The sequence below is a fragment of the Melanotaenia boesemani genome, chromosome 24 (genome assembly GCF_017639745.1).
Source record: "Melanotaenia boesemani isolate fMelBoe1 chromosome 24, fMelBoe1.pri, whole genome shotgun sequence".
NCBI lineage: Eukaryota > Metazoa > Chordata > Actinopteri > Atheriniformes > Melanotaeniidae > Melanotaenia > Melanotaenia boesemani.
The window spans coordinates 349,052-368,156 of record NC_055705.1 but is presented as its reverse complement, the minus strand read 5'-3'; the positions used below and the strand labels follow the sequence as shown (position 1 = coordinate 368,156).

The 19,105-nt window shown below is 45.7% G+C and overlaps 1 protein-coding gene and 1 long non-coding RNA gene across 2 annotated transcripts in view; one reads left to right on the top strand and one right to left on the bottom strand.

Moving 5' to 3' along the window:
* The window catches only part of si:ch211-113j14.1 (sterol 26-hydroxylase, mitochondrial), a 92,656-nt gene that overhangs the window by 4,281 nt on the left and 69,270 nt on the right, over positions 1-19,105 (bottom strand). The window contains exons 6-8 of the mRNA XM_041978297.1: positions 17,687-17,853; positions 14,273-14,354; positions 13,934-14,170 (exon numbers count right to left, since the gene is read on the bottom strand). Of these exons, the coding sequence (XP_041834231.1) occupies positions 13,934-14,170; positions 14,273-14,354; positions 17,687-17,853 (486 nt within the window). The remainder of the gene's footprint in view (positions 1-13,933; positions 14,171-14,272; positions 14,355-17,686; positions 17,854-19,105) is intronic.
* Positions 474-17,883, top strand: LOC121635210. Its single transcript, XR_006009359.1, has 3 exons — positions 474-555; positions 10,372-10,377; positions 17,872-17,883. It is a non-coding gene; the product is annotated as an uncharacterized LOC121635210 (long non-coding RNA).

Genomic DNA, 19,105 nt, shown 5'->3' with positions numbered 1-19,105 from the left:
AGTCTGTAGGAAAGCAATTCATTATATGGTAAAAAGTTAAAGGGTATTCCAGTCCCTTTAAGGATAGGGGTGCCAGTCCCCTACAAGTAAACAGGGTTTCAGTCCCTGTAAAGGTGAGGTGCCAGTCCTCACCGCAGGAGGTTTCAGTCCTCCTGTGAGTAAAAAAGGGTTCGAGTCCCTTTCTAGTTTTGGGGTACCCCGTTGTACGTTTTATGTTTGTCTAATGTCTTATGAATAATAACTTATAAATATAAATATTAAGATAAATATATAATTACAACAATAATTGTGGGGAAGAAAATAAATATATATAAATAAATTGTATGTAGAGCAAACTGTGGTGGCTTTGATACACAGAACATAGAGCAACTGAAGATAATAACCTAAAAGTGTGGGATTGTGCTGTCCTATTCTAGAACCGGACGGCAGCAGCTCAGAAGGAGGTGATTTTGCTTAAAGCATTGTGATATTTTTGCATTGTGAGTGTTTTCAGAAGTGTTTTGAGAAGCTGTGGTGATTTAGCATAAAGCATTGTGATATTTCTGCATTGTGAGTGTAAATCAGAGCTTCAGTTATTTTGCTATGGTATTTTGCATACTGTATTGTGACATCTTTGATTGTGAGTGTTATCAGAGCTTTAGAGCTTTTTCTGTGGTGATTTTTGCCTGCAGCATTGTTGCATTTCTGCATTGTGAGTGTATTCAGAGCTTTAGTGATTTTGCTATGGTAATTTTACATGTGACATTGTGACGTTTTTCCATTGAGAACTTCATTGATTTTGCTATGCTGATTTTGCATGTGTCATTGTGATATTTCTGCATTGTGGGAGAATTGTATTGTGGGGAGGCTTTTAAACACAGAGCTTTGAGTGTTTCTAAAAAAAAAAAAAAACTCTCTGCTGTCTTCATTTAATTCCGGACAGTAGAGGATTGAGACAGCGCACCTTTTACTGGATAAATTTTTCTGCTCTGGGGGGGAAAACTGTATTGATTGTTGACTTCTGTTGTGTGGAGAATTAAAACCGGGTTTTGTGAATATCACACCGGACGCTGAGTGAACATTTTGACTGAAGCATCGCACTGGTGGAAACCTAGCGGTGTTAACATAAGCCAGTGGTCTGGTGAAGTAGGTTGATCTGTGATCTCGCAGGTGGTGTGAAGGTAGCAAAATCGGGGACACGATCCATTCACATACATCAGAGTCCATATTTAAAACATGTCTCTTTCAGCAGAGCAAGTCCCTCCTGCGGAGGGCAAGAAAGACAACTTTTTAACTTGTGTAAAAAACCAAGCCCAGTCAAGCATTGCAGGCAAAGAAAAGGAGTTTGATTCTTTTTGGTCAGATTGTGTGACTAGAATGCAGATAAGCCAGGGGAACGTGAAAAACCCTGATCCTGGGAAGGTACTTACATGGTTAAAATGTGCAGGATCTGAGGCAGAAGGAGCTAAGGAGGTTGTTAAGAAAGACATGGAAAATGCGAGCAGGATTAATAAGGGTAAGAAGAAGAAAAAATTTGAAGAAGCCGAGAATTGGAGAGCTTTTATTCATCATATCTATATTACTGCAACAGCATTGTATGCACTTCAGCGACACCAGCGGAGCAGACACGGGGAGTCGAGCTTCTCTCCCTCCCGTCCTGGTCCACCTCCTTATCAGACCTCTCCAAGCCCTGCTCTTCAGGCGCCCATCATTAATGTAAAAGGAGGATTTTTGGATTGTGAGGAGGCTCGGGCAGACTCTTTGACTTCTCCTACCACCCTGTATCCATCACTTCTCCATTCTACATCAATGGAGCAGGATAAGAGGGACAGTTCTAGCAGAAGAAATGTTACTAGTCAGCTTATAGACCACCCTCAGGAGACTGAGAACACATCTTGCTCCCAAACTGGACCACTTTCTGGTTCAGACGGAACATTTTCTATGACAGTGGCAGGAGTTTTGAGTGCCACTCCAGTAAAAGCCAGCACGAACCCCTTTCTGCAGCAGATGGAGGACATTTCTAGACAGAGCCACCAACAGGTTAATCATGACTCCACTTCTTTGTGGCATCCTTCTCGCTCCCTCTGCCAGCATGGCCACTTCTGACTTGATTACTTTTAAAAGCACAGAAAACATTTCTTCAGTGGAAAAGCAGAGCTCTCTTTCCACCGAGCCACAATTGGGCACACCATACTTTCAGAACATGCCACAGCGACTTGGAGGAAATTTTCCTCTGATGCAACATCAAGCTGGAGGCTCAGTTTACAAGCCTTACTCTTTGACAGATATGCATTCTCTTACTTCTAAGTTGCCTGCTCTCGCTTCTGGGGGACTGATGTGGTGGAACAAAATGATTTCTCTTACTGCAGGGACTCAATTGGCTCTGGGAGATGTGCGAGGGATGGTTGCCTCTTGTACATCCACTCTGACTCTCAGAGAACTTGATTACTTGGCAGGAACTTTTACTCATCCTAATGACGCCCCTTTGGGACCTTATGCTACTGCATGGTCAGTGGCACTTGACAGAACATTTCCCCCTCCTGTGGGTGATGTAGCTAAAATGACTTTTCAGAGAGATGACAAAGAGACACCAGAGGACTATGTACTGAGATGCATTACTACATACACTGACAGGGTGGGGCATCACCCCAGCCATAGTGAGGTCCACTGTTCATGGTTTAAGCAGGCGTTTGAGTCTGGCCTCCCTATTGAGGTTAAGGACAAATTAGGGGACCAGCCTGACCTTTTCCCTTCAGAAGCTTTTGAGCGTTATTGCATGTTTGCTAAGCATCATCTTAATCAGTATGACAAAAAGCAGAAGGAACAGCAGAATCACAAAGAGGAGATGGAGGTCTCAGTGTTGAAGCTTCAGTTAGCAAAACTCAGAGATGATGTAAACAGAGAGAAAAAAGGCAAGCAACAGATGGTAGCCACGCCCCCTACTCCACTTCAGGCCCCGTGACTGTAGCTCCACAGGCCCCTCCCCCAGCTACGCAGCAGTCCTATTATCCTCCATACTCCGGCCCTCCTAGGGGGCGGGGAAATTTCAGGGGACGCGGTGGTAGGGGTGGCCCTAGGCGTGGTGGACGAGGAAGGGGTGGGCCAGGACAGCAGGGGTGTTTCAACTGTGGACAGTTCGACCACTGGCATAAGGAGTGTCCCTTCTCTCAGCCACTCCCACAGCAGGCACCCTATGCCTCTGCAGCTCCGCCCCCACCACCTCCTCCTGGAACTGGAGGGTGGATACCTCAGCAATAGGGATACCCAGGAGGAGCCTATCCAGTCATGGGGGAGGAGGCAGAGCCCATGATGACCGTCAGAGTGGGTGGAAAGTTTGTGACTTGCTTGGTAGATTCAGGGGCAAAATGGTCCACTTTAACCTCTGTTTCACCTGAACTTTTATCCACTGATACCTTGGCACTCACTGGCTTCTCTGGGACTGTTCAACATTTGCCACTAACTGCTCCTCTTCCCACCGAGGCAGCTGGATATCATTTTGAACATTGCTATGTTTCCTCTCCACACTGCCCGGTCCCACTGATGGGCAGAGACATCCTCACTAAGCTGAGAGCAGAAATTCTTTGTTCTCCAGATGGAGTGACTGTCAGATTCCCTAATGGAAATATAGTGGACTGCAACTCTGGTCTCATTCATTCTGCCTCACATGGACAATGGCTTCTTTCCACCCCTCCTGCTTCTCCACCCAGCATGCAAACTGAACATGCACGTATATTCTGGCTTCTTTTGGATGACCTCACACCTTCACCACAGTCACTGCTCACCCTGTATGCTCAATGGTCCCCCTGGATCCATCACCATGCTCCCTACGGCCCCCCTCCTGACCCTCCTCACTGTACTATGTTATATGATCGCTGGGACACCAGCACTGATTATTATCACAGATGGACAGATGAGGCTGTGGGGACCTGGGACCTGTCTGGCTCTGGCATTGTTTTGGGCCCCCAAGGTGTGGCTGCTTTAATTGATTTAACCCCTGAACAGTTATCCTTTTATGAAATGTCTCCTTCTGCAGCACCTCATGTCACTCTGGCAGTCAGTCCTGCTCATTCTGCTAAAGATTTAGGCCCTATGTGTAAGCAGGCCTCAGATGCTTCTGACTGGGTAAACACTCAGCTGCCCCAGGTTTTGTTTTCTCCCTCCACTTCACTGTACAAAATCTGTTCCCTCACTCAGGACAAAGCTACACCTGAAACTCTTCTTTTGGACAGACAGCATGGCCGTGAAAAAACTGACCATCCACATAAAGATTTCTTTTGCTCCACTCTGCCCTCTTCCCTGTGGGCTGAGGGGCCTGGTGATGTGGGAACACCTATGAAGGTTTCCCCTGTTACTTTTGACTATGAGTCCCCCAAACCTGTCTTTCACGCTCAATATCCCATTTCTGAAAATGCTATGGCTGGATTGAGACCTGTCATTGCTGATCTCAAAGCTAAACAGGTTATTTATCCTACTTCTTCTCCCTGGAACACTCCTATTCTTCCTGTCCCCAAACCAGGAACTGACATTTTCAGAATGGCTCATGACCTCAGACTCATTAACCAGATAACCAAAACCAAACCACCAGCAGTCCCTAATCCTTATACCTGCCTGAACTCCATCACCTCCCAGTTCCAGTTTTTCTCTGTCATTGATCTGAAGAATGCTTTCTTTCACATTCCTCTCCACCCATCAGTTCAACCTCTCTTTGCTTTCACCTTCGAAGGACAGCAATACACTTATCGTGTTCTTCCTCAGAGTCAAAGTTCTTAGACCTTTTTGGGAGCTAATGAAATTTAATATTTTTATATTCTAAAATTGTATTGTATTTTTATTATAAAGCAGCACTGTTTAAGCTTATAGGGCAAGTTTCTTATTTTATCCATTTTAGTTGTCTTTAGAAAAATAAATAAATAAATAATTATAAAGTACCCCCTTTCCGAGATGGTTCGCTGAACCACACAAAGCCATAAATGACTCAGAGGACAGGTCTTATTTCCATACATTCCTTAACTGACAGATAATGAACCTGGACACTGTTGTATTTACAGCAAAGGCATTAATTTAAAACTCTGAACAGATGAGAAGTCATATTCTCACTGAAAACAATTAAGCAAATGGTAAAATCATATCAGACATGAGTTTTATTTTAAGACAAAATTTGGAACTGAACCATGTTTGTTTTTTCTTTTTTCTTTTTTCATAGCCGATTTTTAAGATGAAATTGATCTGTGGTTGCTGTGGTATTACACTAATCTGTTCTCTCTGTGAGCGTTCTATTCAGGCAGCGGTTGACAAAAAGTATTCTCCTCCACCGCCTTATTCAGCTCAGTTTCCCCTTCTGGAGGTCCAGTCCCTGCTGGACTCTGATGACCCCCTGGATGGAGAACTGTCAGGGGAGGACACAGAGGTTTGAGACCCCTTAACCGTATTTTCTGCAGCTGACTTCCTGCTTAAAGGTACAAACAGTACTGTGTTGGTTGATGAGGGTTTGAAGCTCCGGGAGACAACGGATCTCTCGTACAGTTGCTATTTAAGGGTTAACCACACAGGAGGATAGTTTAGTGGACTGATCCCCAACCCTGGTCCTCAAGGCCCACTATCCTGCAGGTCTTAGATGTCTCCCTGCTGCAACACACCTGATTCAAATTAAACGGCTCTCTGACAGGCTCTGCACAAGTCTGCAACTGAGCCATTCATTTGAATCAGGTGTGTTGCAGCAGGGAGACATCTAAGACCTGCAGGATAGTGGGCCTTGAGGACCAGGGTTGGGGACCTCTGGTTTAGTGGACTGAAGGGTACCTTCAGTCCAACAGGGGGAGTTGTTGCAAATATTTTATGCATTTTGATTCATTTACTCATTTATTATTCATTTACTCATTTAAGCATTCTTATTCATTTATTCATTTACATTTTATCCTTAGATTTTAGTAACATGCATTAGGCTCTGCTTTTAATTAATAGAACTACAGCTTAATTGTTATCATTGCTTTGCAGGTTACAGATAGTGTATTCACATAAACTCATATAAGGTTATTGAGTTCAGTACTGAGAAAAGAGCTAAGAACTAGCGGCCTTGACAATGTTCTGGATGGCCAGTAGGGAGTAAATCGTAAATATTGTTGCATCTCTTTGCTTATCTATTCACTCCTAGCAGAACGGAATGCACAGTAACTCAGAAATCATTAAAAGTACAGCCTTTTGTGTAAAACGGTGGAAACAGGTAGAAGGAGGTCAGCACAGAGAGGCAGACAGATAACAGGGCAGAGCATAGTATCTCTTTCCTTTCAGCTCTGATGTACCCCAAAAGGAGGACCTGGAGGAATCAAATTCCCGGAAGAAGGAAGGACCACCTTGCAAAATACACATTCACATAAATGTGCACCACATGCACGCACATAGCCACAATGCTTTGTATCAGTATAAATGAGGAGGATAACTTAGGTAGGCGGGTCTTTTGGCTGAACCGAAAGTTCCCGACACTTCTGTGTTTTAGTGGACCAGATGCTAAGGCTAACAGGCTTCCTTCTCGAGAAGATATGTATTGTTTTCTTATTAGAATTGTCAATTCTACTCAAACTCTGGTGTTTTTGCCTTCTTTTAAAAATGTGGATTTTTGAACACTCTTCCTTCTGATGATTGATTTACAGGTGGTGAACAAATCTTTAAAGCCAACAAAGAACATTTTAAAACTTCACTACATATATCATCGTGGTACGAGAAGCACTTTCCCAATTCGAAGGAGCCTCCGAATCCATCCTACAAACCCGCACTTCGTTTGGTCTGTAGTGAAGGCTGCTGGTGATGCATCATTCACAGCCTCTTTTCTCTCAGAATTCATTGCACACAAGACGGTGACAAATCAGCAACAGGGCTCAGAAGGGTACTTTTTGTTTCTTTTTTTCAACTGCACTTTAGTAGAAACGCCACAAAACCAAGTGCATGAAAAACATGTATGTTAAACGGTGACATTAAAATCAGTAATATTTGATATTTGTGGATTTTAAAGGGGTTAATGAAGCATGTACCCGCTGGAAAACAACAGAGCCTCAGTTATTTTTTTTAATTTATTGTTTGTGAGCATGCACGTGTGAACGTGAACATGCATGTGTGACCATGCAACAAGGATGAAACGTGTGCTGCTGGGCTATTTATAATGCAATTAAAAACTGGAGGGAGCCATGAGGTGGTGGTGGATCCCACTGCTCTCAGTGTTTTTTTTTTTGTTTGTTTTTTTGTGTCATCATTGATGAGATGTTTATCCTGGAAGTGGAGAATCACAAGATTCTCCACTCTTCCTGTGATTTCGCAGATCCTGCTAGGTGGGCTGCACTCGTGGGCGAGCCACGTCTGACACGCTCTTGGTAAAAATTGCAGCGCCACGGAGATCAAAACAAAACCGTGTTGCAGCCATAATGTGGCGCACACGCACCTGGTGTAAAGGAGGGGTTACAAGAAAACACTTCATCTTAATGACACATACAACCTTTATAACTTTAGCATTGAGCAGTTCCATTAGCTCATTATCTTGAAACACAAGAAAGGGGAGGTGGGGAGGAGAGTCTGAATACATGTTTTACTACTTTTTTTTTCTAAAAATTACTCAGTCAGCATCCTCTGAGAATACAGACAGAGCAGCTTTTTAAATCATCAAATCTAGAGTGTATTTTATATTTCATGATGCTCCAGATGTTGTGTACTGGTGAAAGGTCTGGACTGCAGGCAGGCCAGTTCAGCAGCCGGACTCTTCTCCTGTGAAGCCATGCTGTTGTGATGGATGCAGGATGTGGTTCAGCATCGTCTTGCTGAAATCTGCAAGGCCTTCCCTGAAAGAGACGTTGTCTGGATGGGAGCAGATGTTGCTCTAAAACCTCCATGTACTTTTCAGCATTGATGGAGCTTCACAGATGTGGAAGCTGCCCACGCCATAGGCACTAATGCAGCCCCATTCCATTAGACAGAGATGTCTTTATACTATTTGGGGTCACTAACTCCTAGGAACATTAAAAAATCACCTATAGCATGTTTTTACAGTAGGCAGGGGTCAAGCATGCACAGGGATAAGATAGAAAGCCTCCAGATTGATTCAACCAGGACATGCAGAATACAGCAGAATAACCCAAGAGAGACTTTAACCCGTTAATCACTGAATTTATTTATTTAAAAAAATTAATACATGGGAAAACATTTGGGCTCACCACATGCAGGAGGGGCCATAGGGGTCGGGTGCATTGTGAGCTGGGTGGCTGCCAGAGGTGGCGGTCTGATCCTCGGCTGCAAAAGCTAGCTCTAGGGACGTAGAATGTCACCTCTCTGGCGGGGAAGGACCCTGAGCTGGTGCGCGAGGTTGAGCGGTTCCAGCTAGATATAGTTGGACTGAGCTTGGGCTCTGGAACCACTGTCCTTGAGAGGGGCTGGACCCTCTTCCATTCTGGAGTTGCTCCCGGTAAGAGGCGCTGAGCAGATGTGGGCATGTTCCTAGCCCCCCAACTTGGCCCCTGTACGTTGGGGTTTACCCCGGTGGACGAAAGGGTAGCCTCCCTCCGCCTTTCGGGTGGGGGGACGGGTCCTGACTGTTGTTTGTGCTTATGCACCAAACATCAGTTCAGAGTACCCACCCTTTTTGGAGTCCTTGGAGAGGGTGTTGGAGAGCACTCCTTCCAAGGTTTCCCTCGTTCTGCTGGGGGACCTCAATGCTCACGTGGGCAATTACAGCGAGACCTGGAGGGGCGTGATTGGAAAGAACGGCCCCCCTGATCTAAATCCGAGTGGTGTTTTGTTGCCGGACTTCTGTGCTCATTATAGATTGTCCATAACGAACACCTTGTTCAGACATAAGAGTGCCCACATGTACACTTGGCAACAGGACACTCTAGCCTGCAGTTCGATGATCGACTTTGTAGTCGTGTCGTCAGACCTGCGGCCGCATGTTCTGGACACTCAGGTGAAGAGAGGGGCAGAGCTGTCAACTGATCACCACCTGGTGGTGAGTTGGCTCAGATGGTGGGGGAGGATGCCAGTCAGGCCTGGCAGACCCAAGCGTGTTGTGAGGGTCTGCTGGGAACATCTGGCAGAGTCCCCTGTCAGAAAGAGTTTCAACTCCCATTTCTGGCAGAGCTTCAACCATGTCCCGGGCGAGGCAGGAGACATTGAGTCCGAGTGGGCTGTGTTACGTGCCTCTATCATTGAGGCGGCCAGCCGCAGCTGTGGCCGTAAGGTCGCCGGTGCCTGTCGTGGCTGTAACCCCCAAACTCGTTGGTGGACACTGGCAGTAAGGGATGCCATCAAGCTGAAGAAGGAGTCCTACCGGACTCCAGAGGCAGCTGATGGGTATCGGTAGGCTAAGCGGAGCGCAGCTTCGTCGGTCACTAAGGCAAAAACTCGGGCATGACCGGCACCAGACGGCAGCCAGACATTCATTCTGTTTGCAACGATGCTGGACAAGACAGGTGAAAAAAAAAAAAAAAAAAAAAAAAAAAAAAACTCGGGCATGGGAGGAGTTTGGAGAGGCCATGGAGAATGACTTCCGGACGGCTTCGAGGAGATTCTGGTCCACCATCCGGCAGCCCAGGAGGGGAAAGCAGTGCTCCATCAACACTGTGTACAGTAGGGATGGGGGGCTGCTGACCTCGATTCGGGACGTAGTGAGGCGGTGGAGGGAATACTTCGAAGACCTTCTCAATCCCACCAACACGTTTCCTGATGAGGAAGCAGAGTCTGGGGTAGCTGGTGCTGGCTCTCCCATCTCTGGGGCTGAGGTCGCTGAGGTGGTTGAAAAGCTCCTTGGTGGCAGGGCCCCGGGGGTGGATGAGGTCCGCCCAGAGCTCCTTAAGGCTCTGAATGCTGTAGGGCTGTCTTAGCTGACACGCCTCTGCAGCATCACGTGGACATCGGAGACAGTTCTCCTGGACTGGCAAACTGGGGTGGTGGTCCCCCTCTCCAAAAAGGGGGACCAAAGGGTGTGCTCCAACTACAGGGGGATCACACTCCTCAGCCTCCCCCGGTAAGGTCTATTCAGGGGTGCTGGAGAGGCAGATCCGTCGGATAGTCGAACCTTGGATTGGGGAAGAGCAGTGTGGTTTTTGTCCCCCTCTTCAGGGTCTTTGAGGGGGCATGGGAGTTTGCCCAACCAATCTACATGTGTTTTCTGGACTTGGAGAAGGCATTCGACTGTCTTCCCCAGGGACTCCTTTGGGGCGTACTCCGGGAGTATGGAGTGCTGTACGACCGGTGTCAGAGCTTAGACCGCATTGCCGGCAGTAAATCAGAATCGTTTCCAGTGCCGGTTGGACTCTGCCAAGGCTGCCCTTTGTCACTGATTCTGTTCATAACTTTTATGGACAGAATTTCTAGGTACAGTCGAGGTGTTGAGGTGATCCGGTCCAATGGCCTCAGGATTTTGTCTCTGCTCTTTGCGGATGATGTGGTTCTGTTGGCTTCATCAGGCCGTGATCTTCAGCTCTCAGTGGAGCAATTCGCAGCCAAGTGTGAAGAGGCTGAGATGAGAATCAGCACCTCCAAGTCCGAGACCATGGTCCTCAGCCAGAAAAGGGTGGAGTGTTTTCTCTGGGTCTGCAATAGGGTCCTGCCTCAAGTGGAGGAGTTCACATATCTCAGGGTCTTGTTCAGGAGTGAGGGAAGGATGGAGTGGGAGATCGACATGCGGATCGGTGCGGCGTCTGCAGTGATGCGGACTCTGCCAAAAGGCAAAGCTCTCGATTTACTGGTCGATCTACGTTCCTACCCTCACCTATGGTCATGAGCTGTGGGTAGTGACCGAAAGAACAAGATCGCGAGTACAAGCAGCCGAAATGAGTTTTCTCTGCAGGGTGGCCGGGCTCTCCCTTAGAGATAGGGTGAGAAGCTTGGTGATCCGGGAGGGGCTCAGAGTAGAGCCGCTGCTCCTCCACATCGAGAGGAGCCAGATGAGGTGGCTCGGGCATCTGGTTAGGATGCCTCCTGGACACCTCCCTGGTGAGGTGTTCCGGGCACGTCCCACTGGAAAGAGGCCCTGGGGAACGCCTCGGGATCCCTCCGGATGAGCTGGTGAATGTCGCCGGGGAGAGGGAAGTCTGGGTTTCCCTGCTTAGGCAGCTGCCCCCGCGACCCAACTCCGGATAAGCGGCAGAAAATGGATGGATGGATGAAAAACATTTGGAAAAAAAATTAAAAGAAAAAGACTGGAACAAAATAAAAAACAATTTAATATTAAATAAATTAGTAATAAATAAATATTAATAATATAAACATTATATAGAAATAAAAATATAGAAATTAATACACAAATAAGAGTGAATAAAAGCAAATAAAATAACTACAAATATAAAATAAAAGCCTGAAGTAGTGTGATGCAATAACGGGTTAACATTCATAGTAAAATATGAGAAGATGAAATGTAGAAAAAAACCTTTTTTAACTTGTTATAAACTCCAAACCTATCTGGACTGTGTGTGTTATGTGAACCACAACCTATCTTGTGTAAAGTTGTTAAGCATCATCTGTCTGCTCCTGTGGCCTAAATCAGACTGACTAGTGGAAGAAGTTGCTTCTTCTATCTCTGGGTAGAGATCTGCTTCATCTTCTCTGTATCTCCAAGCCCTTCTGATGGTTTGCAAATGATGATTTGTCTGACCTCAGTACAGCTTTTGTCTTGTCATCGTGGAGGAGATGTTAGTCTGGTCCAGAAGGGTCAGATCATCAAGCAGAGAAAACATCTCAGTAGAAGCAGAAACTGGGTTCAGAACTGAACAACCAATCATTAAAACTGGAAGGATGGTGGGAACCATCGTCTTCCAGAAAGAAACGTTGTCAGAAAAATGTCCTGAATGGTGATCGTGGTTCAACGTTTGGTGGAACTAGATGGAAGAAAAACAGCAGTAGAACTCAGGACCATGTTTAATAGTGAAAGTTAGAACGTTTCCACATGAGGTCAGCTGATTCCTGAATATCCTGGATGAGCAGGTTATTCCATCTTCCCTGATGGCTCAGTGCAGGATTCATGGGGCTCAGACTGTGGAAGAGTGGTTCAGGGAACAGGAGACATCATTTCACACATGGATCGGCCACCAGAGTCCAGACCTGAACCCCGTGGAGGATCTTTGGGATGTGCTGGAGAAGGCCCTGTGCAATGGTCGGACTTTCCATCATCAATATAAGATCTTGGAGAAATTAAAATAAATCTGGATGGAAATAAATCTTGTGAATTTGCAGAAGCTTCTAGAAACAGAGAAACTGCTGGAGTTTGAGCTAAAGGAGGTCCAACCAAATTATTATTTTTTTTTTTTTTTTGGTGGTGACTTTTTATTTTGCACTCTAGTTAAATTTAGAATAAAATAGTACATTAACAATGTTTTTCTGGTACAGGCCAGGAAGCCGTCTGCTCTCCGATTGGACAGTTTGATTCATCATCCAGTCGGATAGAAGTGTAAAAATTTCTTTGCAAATGATCTTCTAGTTTCCTTTACACATACAAATATTTTTACCACCATGCAAATCTTTATACAAACTTGAATTTCTCAGGCAGATTTTTTACACTGTGACTAAACATGATTTGCAAATAGAAACTGAAATTATTTGCTAACATTCGTTTACAGCTTTATGACTTTACAGCGAGTCCTTGCAGGGGATGTGGGTTCATACGACCTGCTTGCATGTTTCATTGTGGTTTAGTGCATTTCAGCTGCTGCTCAACTGTTCTGTTTCCTCTTTGTTCTACATGTGTGCCCCCGCTCTGCTCTTTTTCTGCACAACATAGGTTTGTGGTTTTTGTCTCTTTGTCAAAGCACCAGAGCTGATAAGCATCTACCTCTAACCCTCTAACCTATTGTTCTGCACTTGCTCGCTCATTAGCTTGATTTCTGAGACTATGAATGCATTGATGGTGTAAGATATCCTGTCACTACACACTCCAGGTAGTTCTAGACTACCTTTCAGTTTAAGTAGTGTTCAGAGTTGCTGCAGTCATGTTTCAGCTTCAGTAGATGCAGAAATAATACCACCTTAAGTTTAGCAGTGCTTGTAATAGTAGTAGAAGAACTGGTATATATATATATATTTCTGTGGTAATGATTGTGATACTTTCTGAAAGGGGATGTTTTTTCTTTCAATCCACTACTGACATAAACAACTTTCTGACTACAAATAAAAAAGGGACCTGTGCTTGACTGATAAATATGTTCTATTCTAGCAGCTTTAGATGAAACAACTTACTCTGGACCAATCACAGGAGAGAATTCAGACACTCAGTCTACCCTCAGAGGCTCAAGATCAACTGGATGCCGGCTTTCAGGAGATTCAGCTGTGGTTGGGATAGTTAGTAACATCAGGAACTTATGGTGCAAATGGAGCCATAAAAATCTAATCCAGTCTCTCCAGTTCAGTACATAGACTTGCATATTTCTGGGCCTATGCAACTTAAGGCCTTATTAGGCCTGAAATTAGTTCCAAATTAGCTAATTTACCTATACCTTTCATTTGTTCACCCTTCTCTTTTCAAATTGATTAATCATCTATTTAATTTAAATTCAACTTAACTGTTTCCACATTACATAAATTCTGTTGGTTTTATGCTCTTTTTCATGTGTTTTGTATTTTCCATTATTCATAATATTCTGTATATTTCCATCATCTCTTAACAAGTCCTGCTTTTTTTATAAAGTGGGTGAGATTTCCTTCACTCTTAGGTTTCATAGTAGGCTTAAATTTTCCTGGTTTGAGCAAAGTGGTGCTGCCCCCACGAGAATTGATTAATTAATCATTCAGTGTCAACGCAACAATATGTTTTTTTTTTCACTCCATTTGCCTCTAAGCCCTGGACATCCTCCTTCCTCCCCTCATCTCTGTGCTAGATTACACCAGAATTCCACCTCTGATCTCCAGTCCTCCAGCGTTACCTGCTTTAACGCCCCACCCTCCACCAGACTGTAGACAGAACAAGTCTGTCAGGATTATTACTCACCCTGGACAGAGCAAAATACATCTCCATCTCCGCCACCCTCTTCCCCACACAGCCTCGCACCCCAACACCAAACGGGATGAAGCTGTACGGGTGGTGCTGGTAGAAGCCAGGTGTAGCTCTGCCGGCACGGCTGCTGGGCATCCCCACAGTGAGCCACCGCTCCGGGATGAAGTCCTCTGCATGTGTGAACTCTGTCTCATCATGGCTGGCTGCATAATGGCACAGATGGAACTGAGTCTATAAGTGAAAGATAGGAAAGTTTATTCAGAGAGGATACTGTCTTTTTGAAGCTCAAAACAGACTTGGAAGCATCTGCAGGTCTAATGAATACTTTCCTACCTTCTTGGGGAAGCAGTACTTGTCTAAAATCACTTCATTCTCTGAAATAAAGCGTCCGTTTCCATGAACAACAGGATACAGGCTGGTGGAGGAAGATACAAAAGGACCAAATGGAATCAGAGACAAATATTGACATTGTTTTCCTAATTTCGGGCTCAGTTGCTGCTAATCTTGTACTTTCCTCCATGGTAGCTGTGCTACATGACAATTATACATGGGTAAAGTAACAGTACCACAGAGCAGACGTTTTCCATCTGCACCATGTTGTTTTCCCCACCAAGAAAAACACTCAACTCTTGACATGCAGACAGACGTCTGCTTTTAGCAAACCTGCAGCAGATTACAAAACTTTGCACAAGGCTGCTGCACATACAGTAGGTCGTGTTACTTGTAATAATTTTATGTTTTCATTGAAATTTCAGAAAACATCCTCCATTTAAACTCCACAGAAACTGAAGTCCTATTTAATGAATCTCTAGTGGATCACATGAAATCTGGTGTAAGGAACCTCCTGGTTTAACATCAAGCTGAACTTTGAGCATCTTAATATTTAAAATACTTCAATGATTAGAAAATTTTTAACAATTTCACTGGAATTTGGACGGCTGCTGTCTTGGCCAGGGCTTGCTTAAAACAAGATTGTGTAATGTCTGTTTCCATTCAACTTCCTGAAACATGTCAACCTGCTCATTAGGTGAGCCAATAACAGTCTCTGCAGAACTTCGATGATGTGAGATGTTATAGCAACTGGTCTGTAGTCATCTGGTTCAGACAGTTGGGAATTTGTAGGTACTCAAACTGGTTTTAAAAAAGTGCTAAAGAATCCACCATAGTTGTTCTGAGTAGGTTTTAAGAGCCCTGGAGCTGAAACCATCTGGACCTGCAGCCTTGATCTGGTTCAGTTTCTCCAGTTGCTTCTTCACCTGACTACAGGAGACAGACAGGCTAAAGGTGGAGGCAGAGGAGGTCTTAGGAGACAGACAGGCTAGAGGTGGAGGCAGAGGAGGCCTCAGGAGACAGACAGGCTAGAGATGGTGGCAGAGGAGGTCTCAGGAGACAGACAGGCTAGAGGTGGAGGCCTCAGGAGGCCTCAGGAGACAGACAGGCTAGAGATGGTGGCAGAGGAGGTCTCAGGAGACAGACAGGCTGGGGTGGAGGCAGAGGAGGTCTTAGGAGACAGACAGGCTAGAGATAGTGGCAGAGGAGGTCTCAGGAGACAGACAGGCTAAAGGTGGAGGCATAGGAGGCCTCAGGAGACAGGCAGGCTAGAGGTGGAGGCATAGGAGGCCTCAGGAGACAGACAGGCTAGAGGTGGAGGAAAAGGATGTAATCCACCATAGTTGTTCTGAGTAGGTTTTAAGAGCCCTGGAGCTGAAACCATCTGGACCTGCAGCCTTGATCTGGTTCAGTTTCTCCAGTTGCTTCTTCACCTGACTGCAGGAGACAGACAGGCAAGAGGTGGAGGCAGAGGAGGTCTTAGGAGACAGACAGGCTAGAGGTGGAGGCAGAGGAGGTCTTAGGAGACAGACAGGCTAGAGGTGGAGGCAGAGGAGGTCTTAGGAGACAGACAGGCTAGAGGTGGAGGCAGAGGAGGTCTCAGGAGACAGACAGGCTAGAGATGGTGGCAGAGGAGGTCTCAGGAGACAGACAGGCTAGAGGTGGAGGCCTCAGGAGGTCTCAGGAAACAGACAGGCTAGAGGTGGAGGCAGAGGAGGTCTTAGGAGACAGACAGGCTAGAGATAGTGGCAGAGGAGGTCTCAGGAGACAGACAGGCTAAAGGTGGAGGCATAGGAGGCCTCAGGAGACAGGCAGGCTAGAGGTGGAGGCATAGGAGGCCTCAGGAGACAGACAGGCTAGAGGTGGAGGAAAAGGATGTAATCCACCATAGTTGTTCTGAGTAGGTTTTAAGAGCCCTGGAGCTGAAACCATCTGGACCTGCAGCCTTGATCTGGTTCAGTATCTCTCAGTTGTTTCTTCACCTGACTGCAGGAGACACACAAGCTAGAGGTGAAGGAAGATGGTGTCTCAGGAGACAGACAGGCTAGAGGTGAAGGAAGAGGATATCTCATGAGTCAGACAGGCAAGAGGTGGAGGCAGAGGACGTCTCAGGGATAAGACAGGCTAGCAGTAGAAGCAGAAGAGGTCTCAGGAGAAAGACAGGCTAGAGATGGAGGCAGAAGGGTGTCTCACTATGTTCTAAAGTTGAGGAAGATAAGATTGTGTCTGGGTCCATGACTGAGCTGCAGGGTGTCAGAGTGGCAGGAAAGCTGTAGGCTCATGCAGGGTGTGTGGTCTGTTGGGCTGGAGGCTGGGGGTGAACTGAACCTACTAAAGATCATGTGCAGGTCATTAGCTCTGTCCATCTGTCTGATTCCCCTTTAACTTGAAGCTGGTGATCTTATTATTCCTGACCACACATTTCTCATGTTGTGCTGCTGGAGCTGCTTTCTATTTACTGTAGTCCTCCTTGCACTGCTTCATCTTTGTTTTAAGTTGTTTTTGTGTTGTTTTCAATAATATCCAGGGTTTGTTACTGGGGAAGTTTCTCACTGTTCTTGTTGGGATGATGTCCACACAAACATTGATGTAATCTGTCACACACTCACTCTGGGTTAATAATAACTTCAACTTGTTCAGATCCTGGACTCGCAGAAAGTCCAGAACACAGTGTTCTACATGAACAATGTCTTGCACCTGATTTAGTGGATTTGATTAAATTTTAAACTGAAACTGTTGGGTTTTTTGTTGTTGTTTTTTTTAAAGAACAATTGTATCAAGAGGAAAGTTTAAAAAAAATCACAATGTGAGAATAAAGTGAGAATTAATGTTTAAACTTGATGTGTTTTTGATTATTACAGAATGTACACATGTTGGAGCACTCTGTCTTTTATCAGAAGGTTTCTACAATGTCAGCAATCAGCTGTGGGGTGAAAAACAATCAGCATTTCAGCTCCAGCATTGACAAGTCTGAGCACACAAGCGTCTCAGCCGTTATGCTGCAGCCACATATATAGCACATCTGTAGCCTTGCTGTTGTGCCTGTTATTTTGGTTTTTTTTTTGTGTGAAGTACAGTAAGCACCAGAAAAGCATCTTGACACTATAACCCCTCCTTTACACTGGGTGCGTGTGCACCACATTTTTTTTCCAACCTCCATGTTGCATCCATTTTTACCGAGAGCATGTCAGGTGTGGAGCGCCCGCGAGTGCAGTCCACCTAGCAGGATTCGCAAGATCATGAAATCACAGGAGTGGAGAATCTTGTGATTTGTAATTTCAATACAATTTACAGAAGTAACAAGTAACAAACTACTTTTTTAGAGTAACTACCCAAACACTGTAAAGGAGGGGTAACATGGGCAGACGAGCTGAAAAAGATTTAGGGGATTTTTGTAGATCAAGACTAACTGCTCACCGTAGCGTCTCCTTTATGACAGCCTTCAGGTACGGCATCCTGCTCAGGTCTTCTGTGGTTGGCTCCTGGTTGTTGGGGCACACCGACATCACCTCACTGTACAGGTGCTCCTGAACCCTGCAGTCCTTCGCTAAATGGTACAAGGCCCATGACAAGGTGTTGGACGTCTGAGATAGAAGGGAAAGAGAAGGTATTTTATAAGTCTGCGTGGAAAAACACAGGCTGCACAGGGGTCTAGGTCCATCCTGAAGATAGTATAATGTATATTATCTTATATTTTCTCTCATCCATCCAAGCTCGGGTCCTCTACCAGAGGCCTGGGAGCTTGAGGGTTCTGTGCAGTTTCTTGGCTGTTCCTAGGACTGCACTCTTCTGGACCAAGATGTCTGAGGTTTGTCCAGGGATCTGCTGTAGCCATTCTTCCAGTTTGCCCCGAGTGCTCCGATGACCACGGGCACCACTGTTGCCTTCACTTTCCAGGCCTTCTCAAGTTCTTTCAGGCCTTGGTATTTCTCCAGTTTCTCATATTCCTTTTTCCTGATGTTACAATCGCTTGGTATTGCGATGTGTCAACCACAATAGCTTTCCTCTGCTGTTTGTCCATCACCACAATGTCCGGCTGGTTTGCCATTACCATTTTGTCGGTCTGGATCTTGAAGTCCCAGGATCTTAGCTTGGTTATTCTCTACCACCTTCGGAGGTGTTGCCCACCTTGACCTCTGGGCTTCCAGTCTGTACTCCGCACAGGTGTTCCTGTACACTATACCAGCCACTTGGTTATGACGCTCCTTGGAAGCTTTCCCTGCCAGCATCTTACACCCAGCAGTTATGTGCTGGATTGTCTCAAGGGCCTCTTTGCACAGTCTACACCTGGGGTCTTGTCTTGTATGGTAGATCTGGGCCTCTATTGCTCTGGTGCTCAAGGCCTGCTCCTGTGCAGCTATGATCAGTGCCTCTGTGCTGTCTTTCTAGCCATTGGTAGGATTTCTCGATATCAGCCACTTCAGTTATCTGTCGGTGGTACATCCCATGGAGGGGCTTTTCCTCCCATGATGGTTCCTCCATCACCACATGATCGGTATTCCACTGCCTGAGACATTCACCGAGCGCTTCGTCCATTGAGGCCATCTTCCTGATGTATTCAAGGATGTTGGATGTTTCATCCTGGATAGTGGTTCTGACCCTCACTAGTCCTCTGCCTCCTTCCTTGCGCTTAGTGTACAGTCTCAGGGAGCTGGATTTGGGGTGGAACCCTCCATGCATGGTCAGGAGCTTTTGTGTTTTCACATCTGTGGTCTGAATCTCTTCCTTTGGCCAGTTCATCATTCCCACAGGGTATCTGATGACCAGCAGGACATAGCTGTTAACTGCCCGGACTTTGTTCTTGCCATTGAGCTGACTCCTTAGGACTTGCCTTAC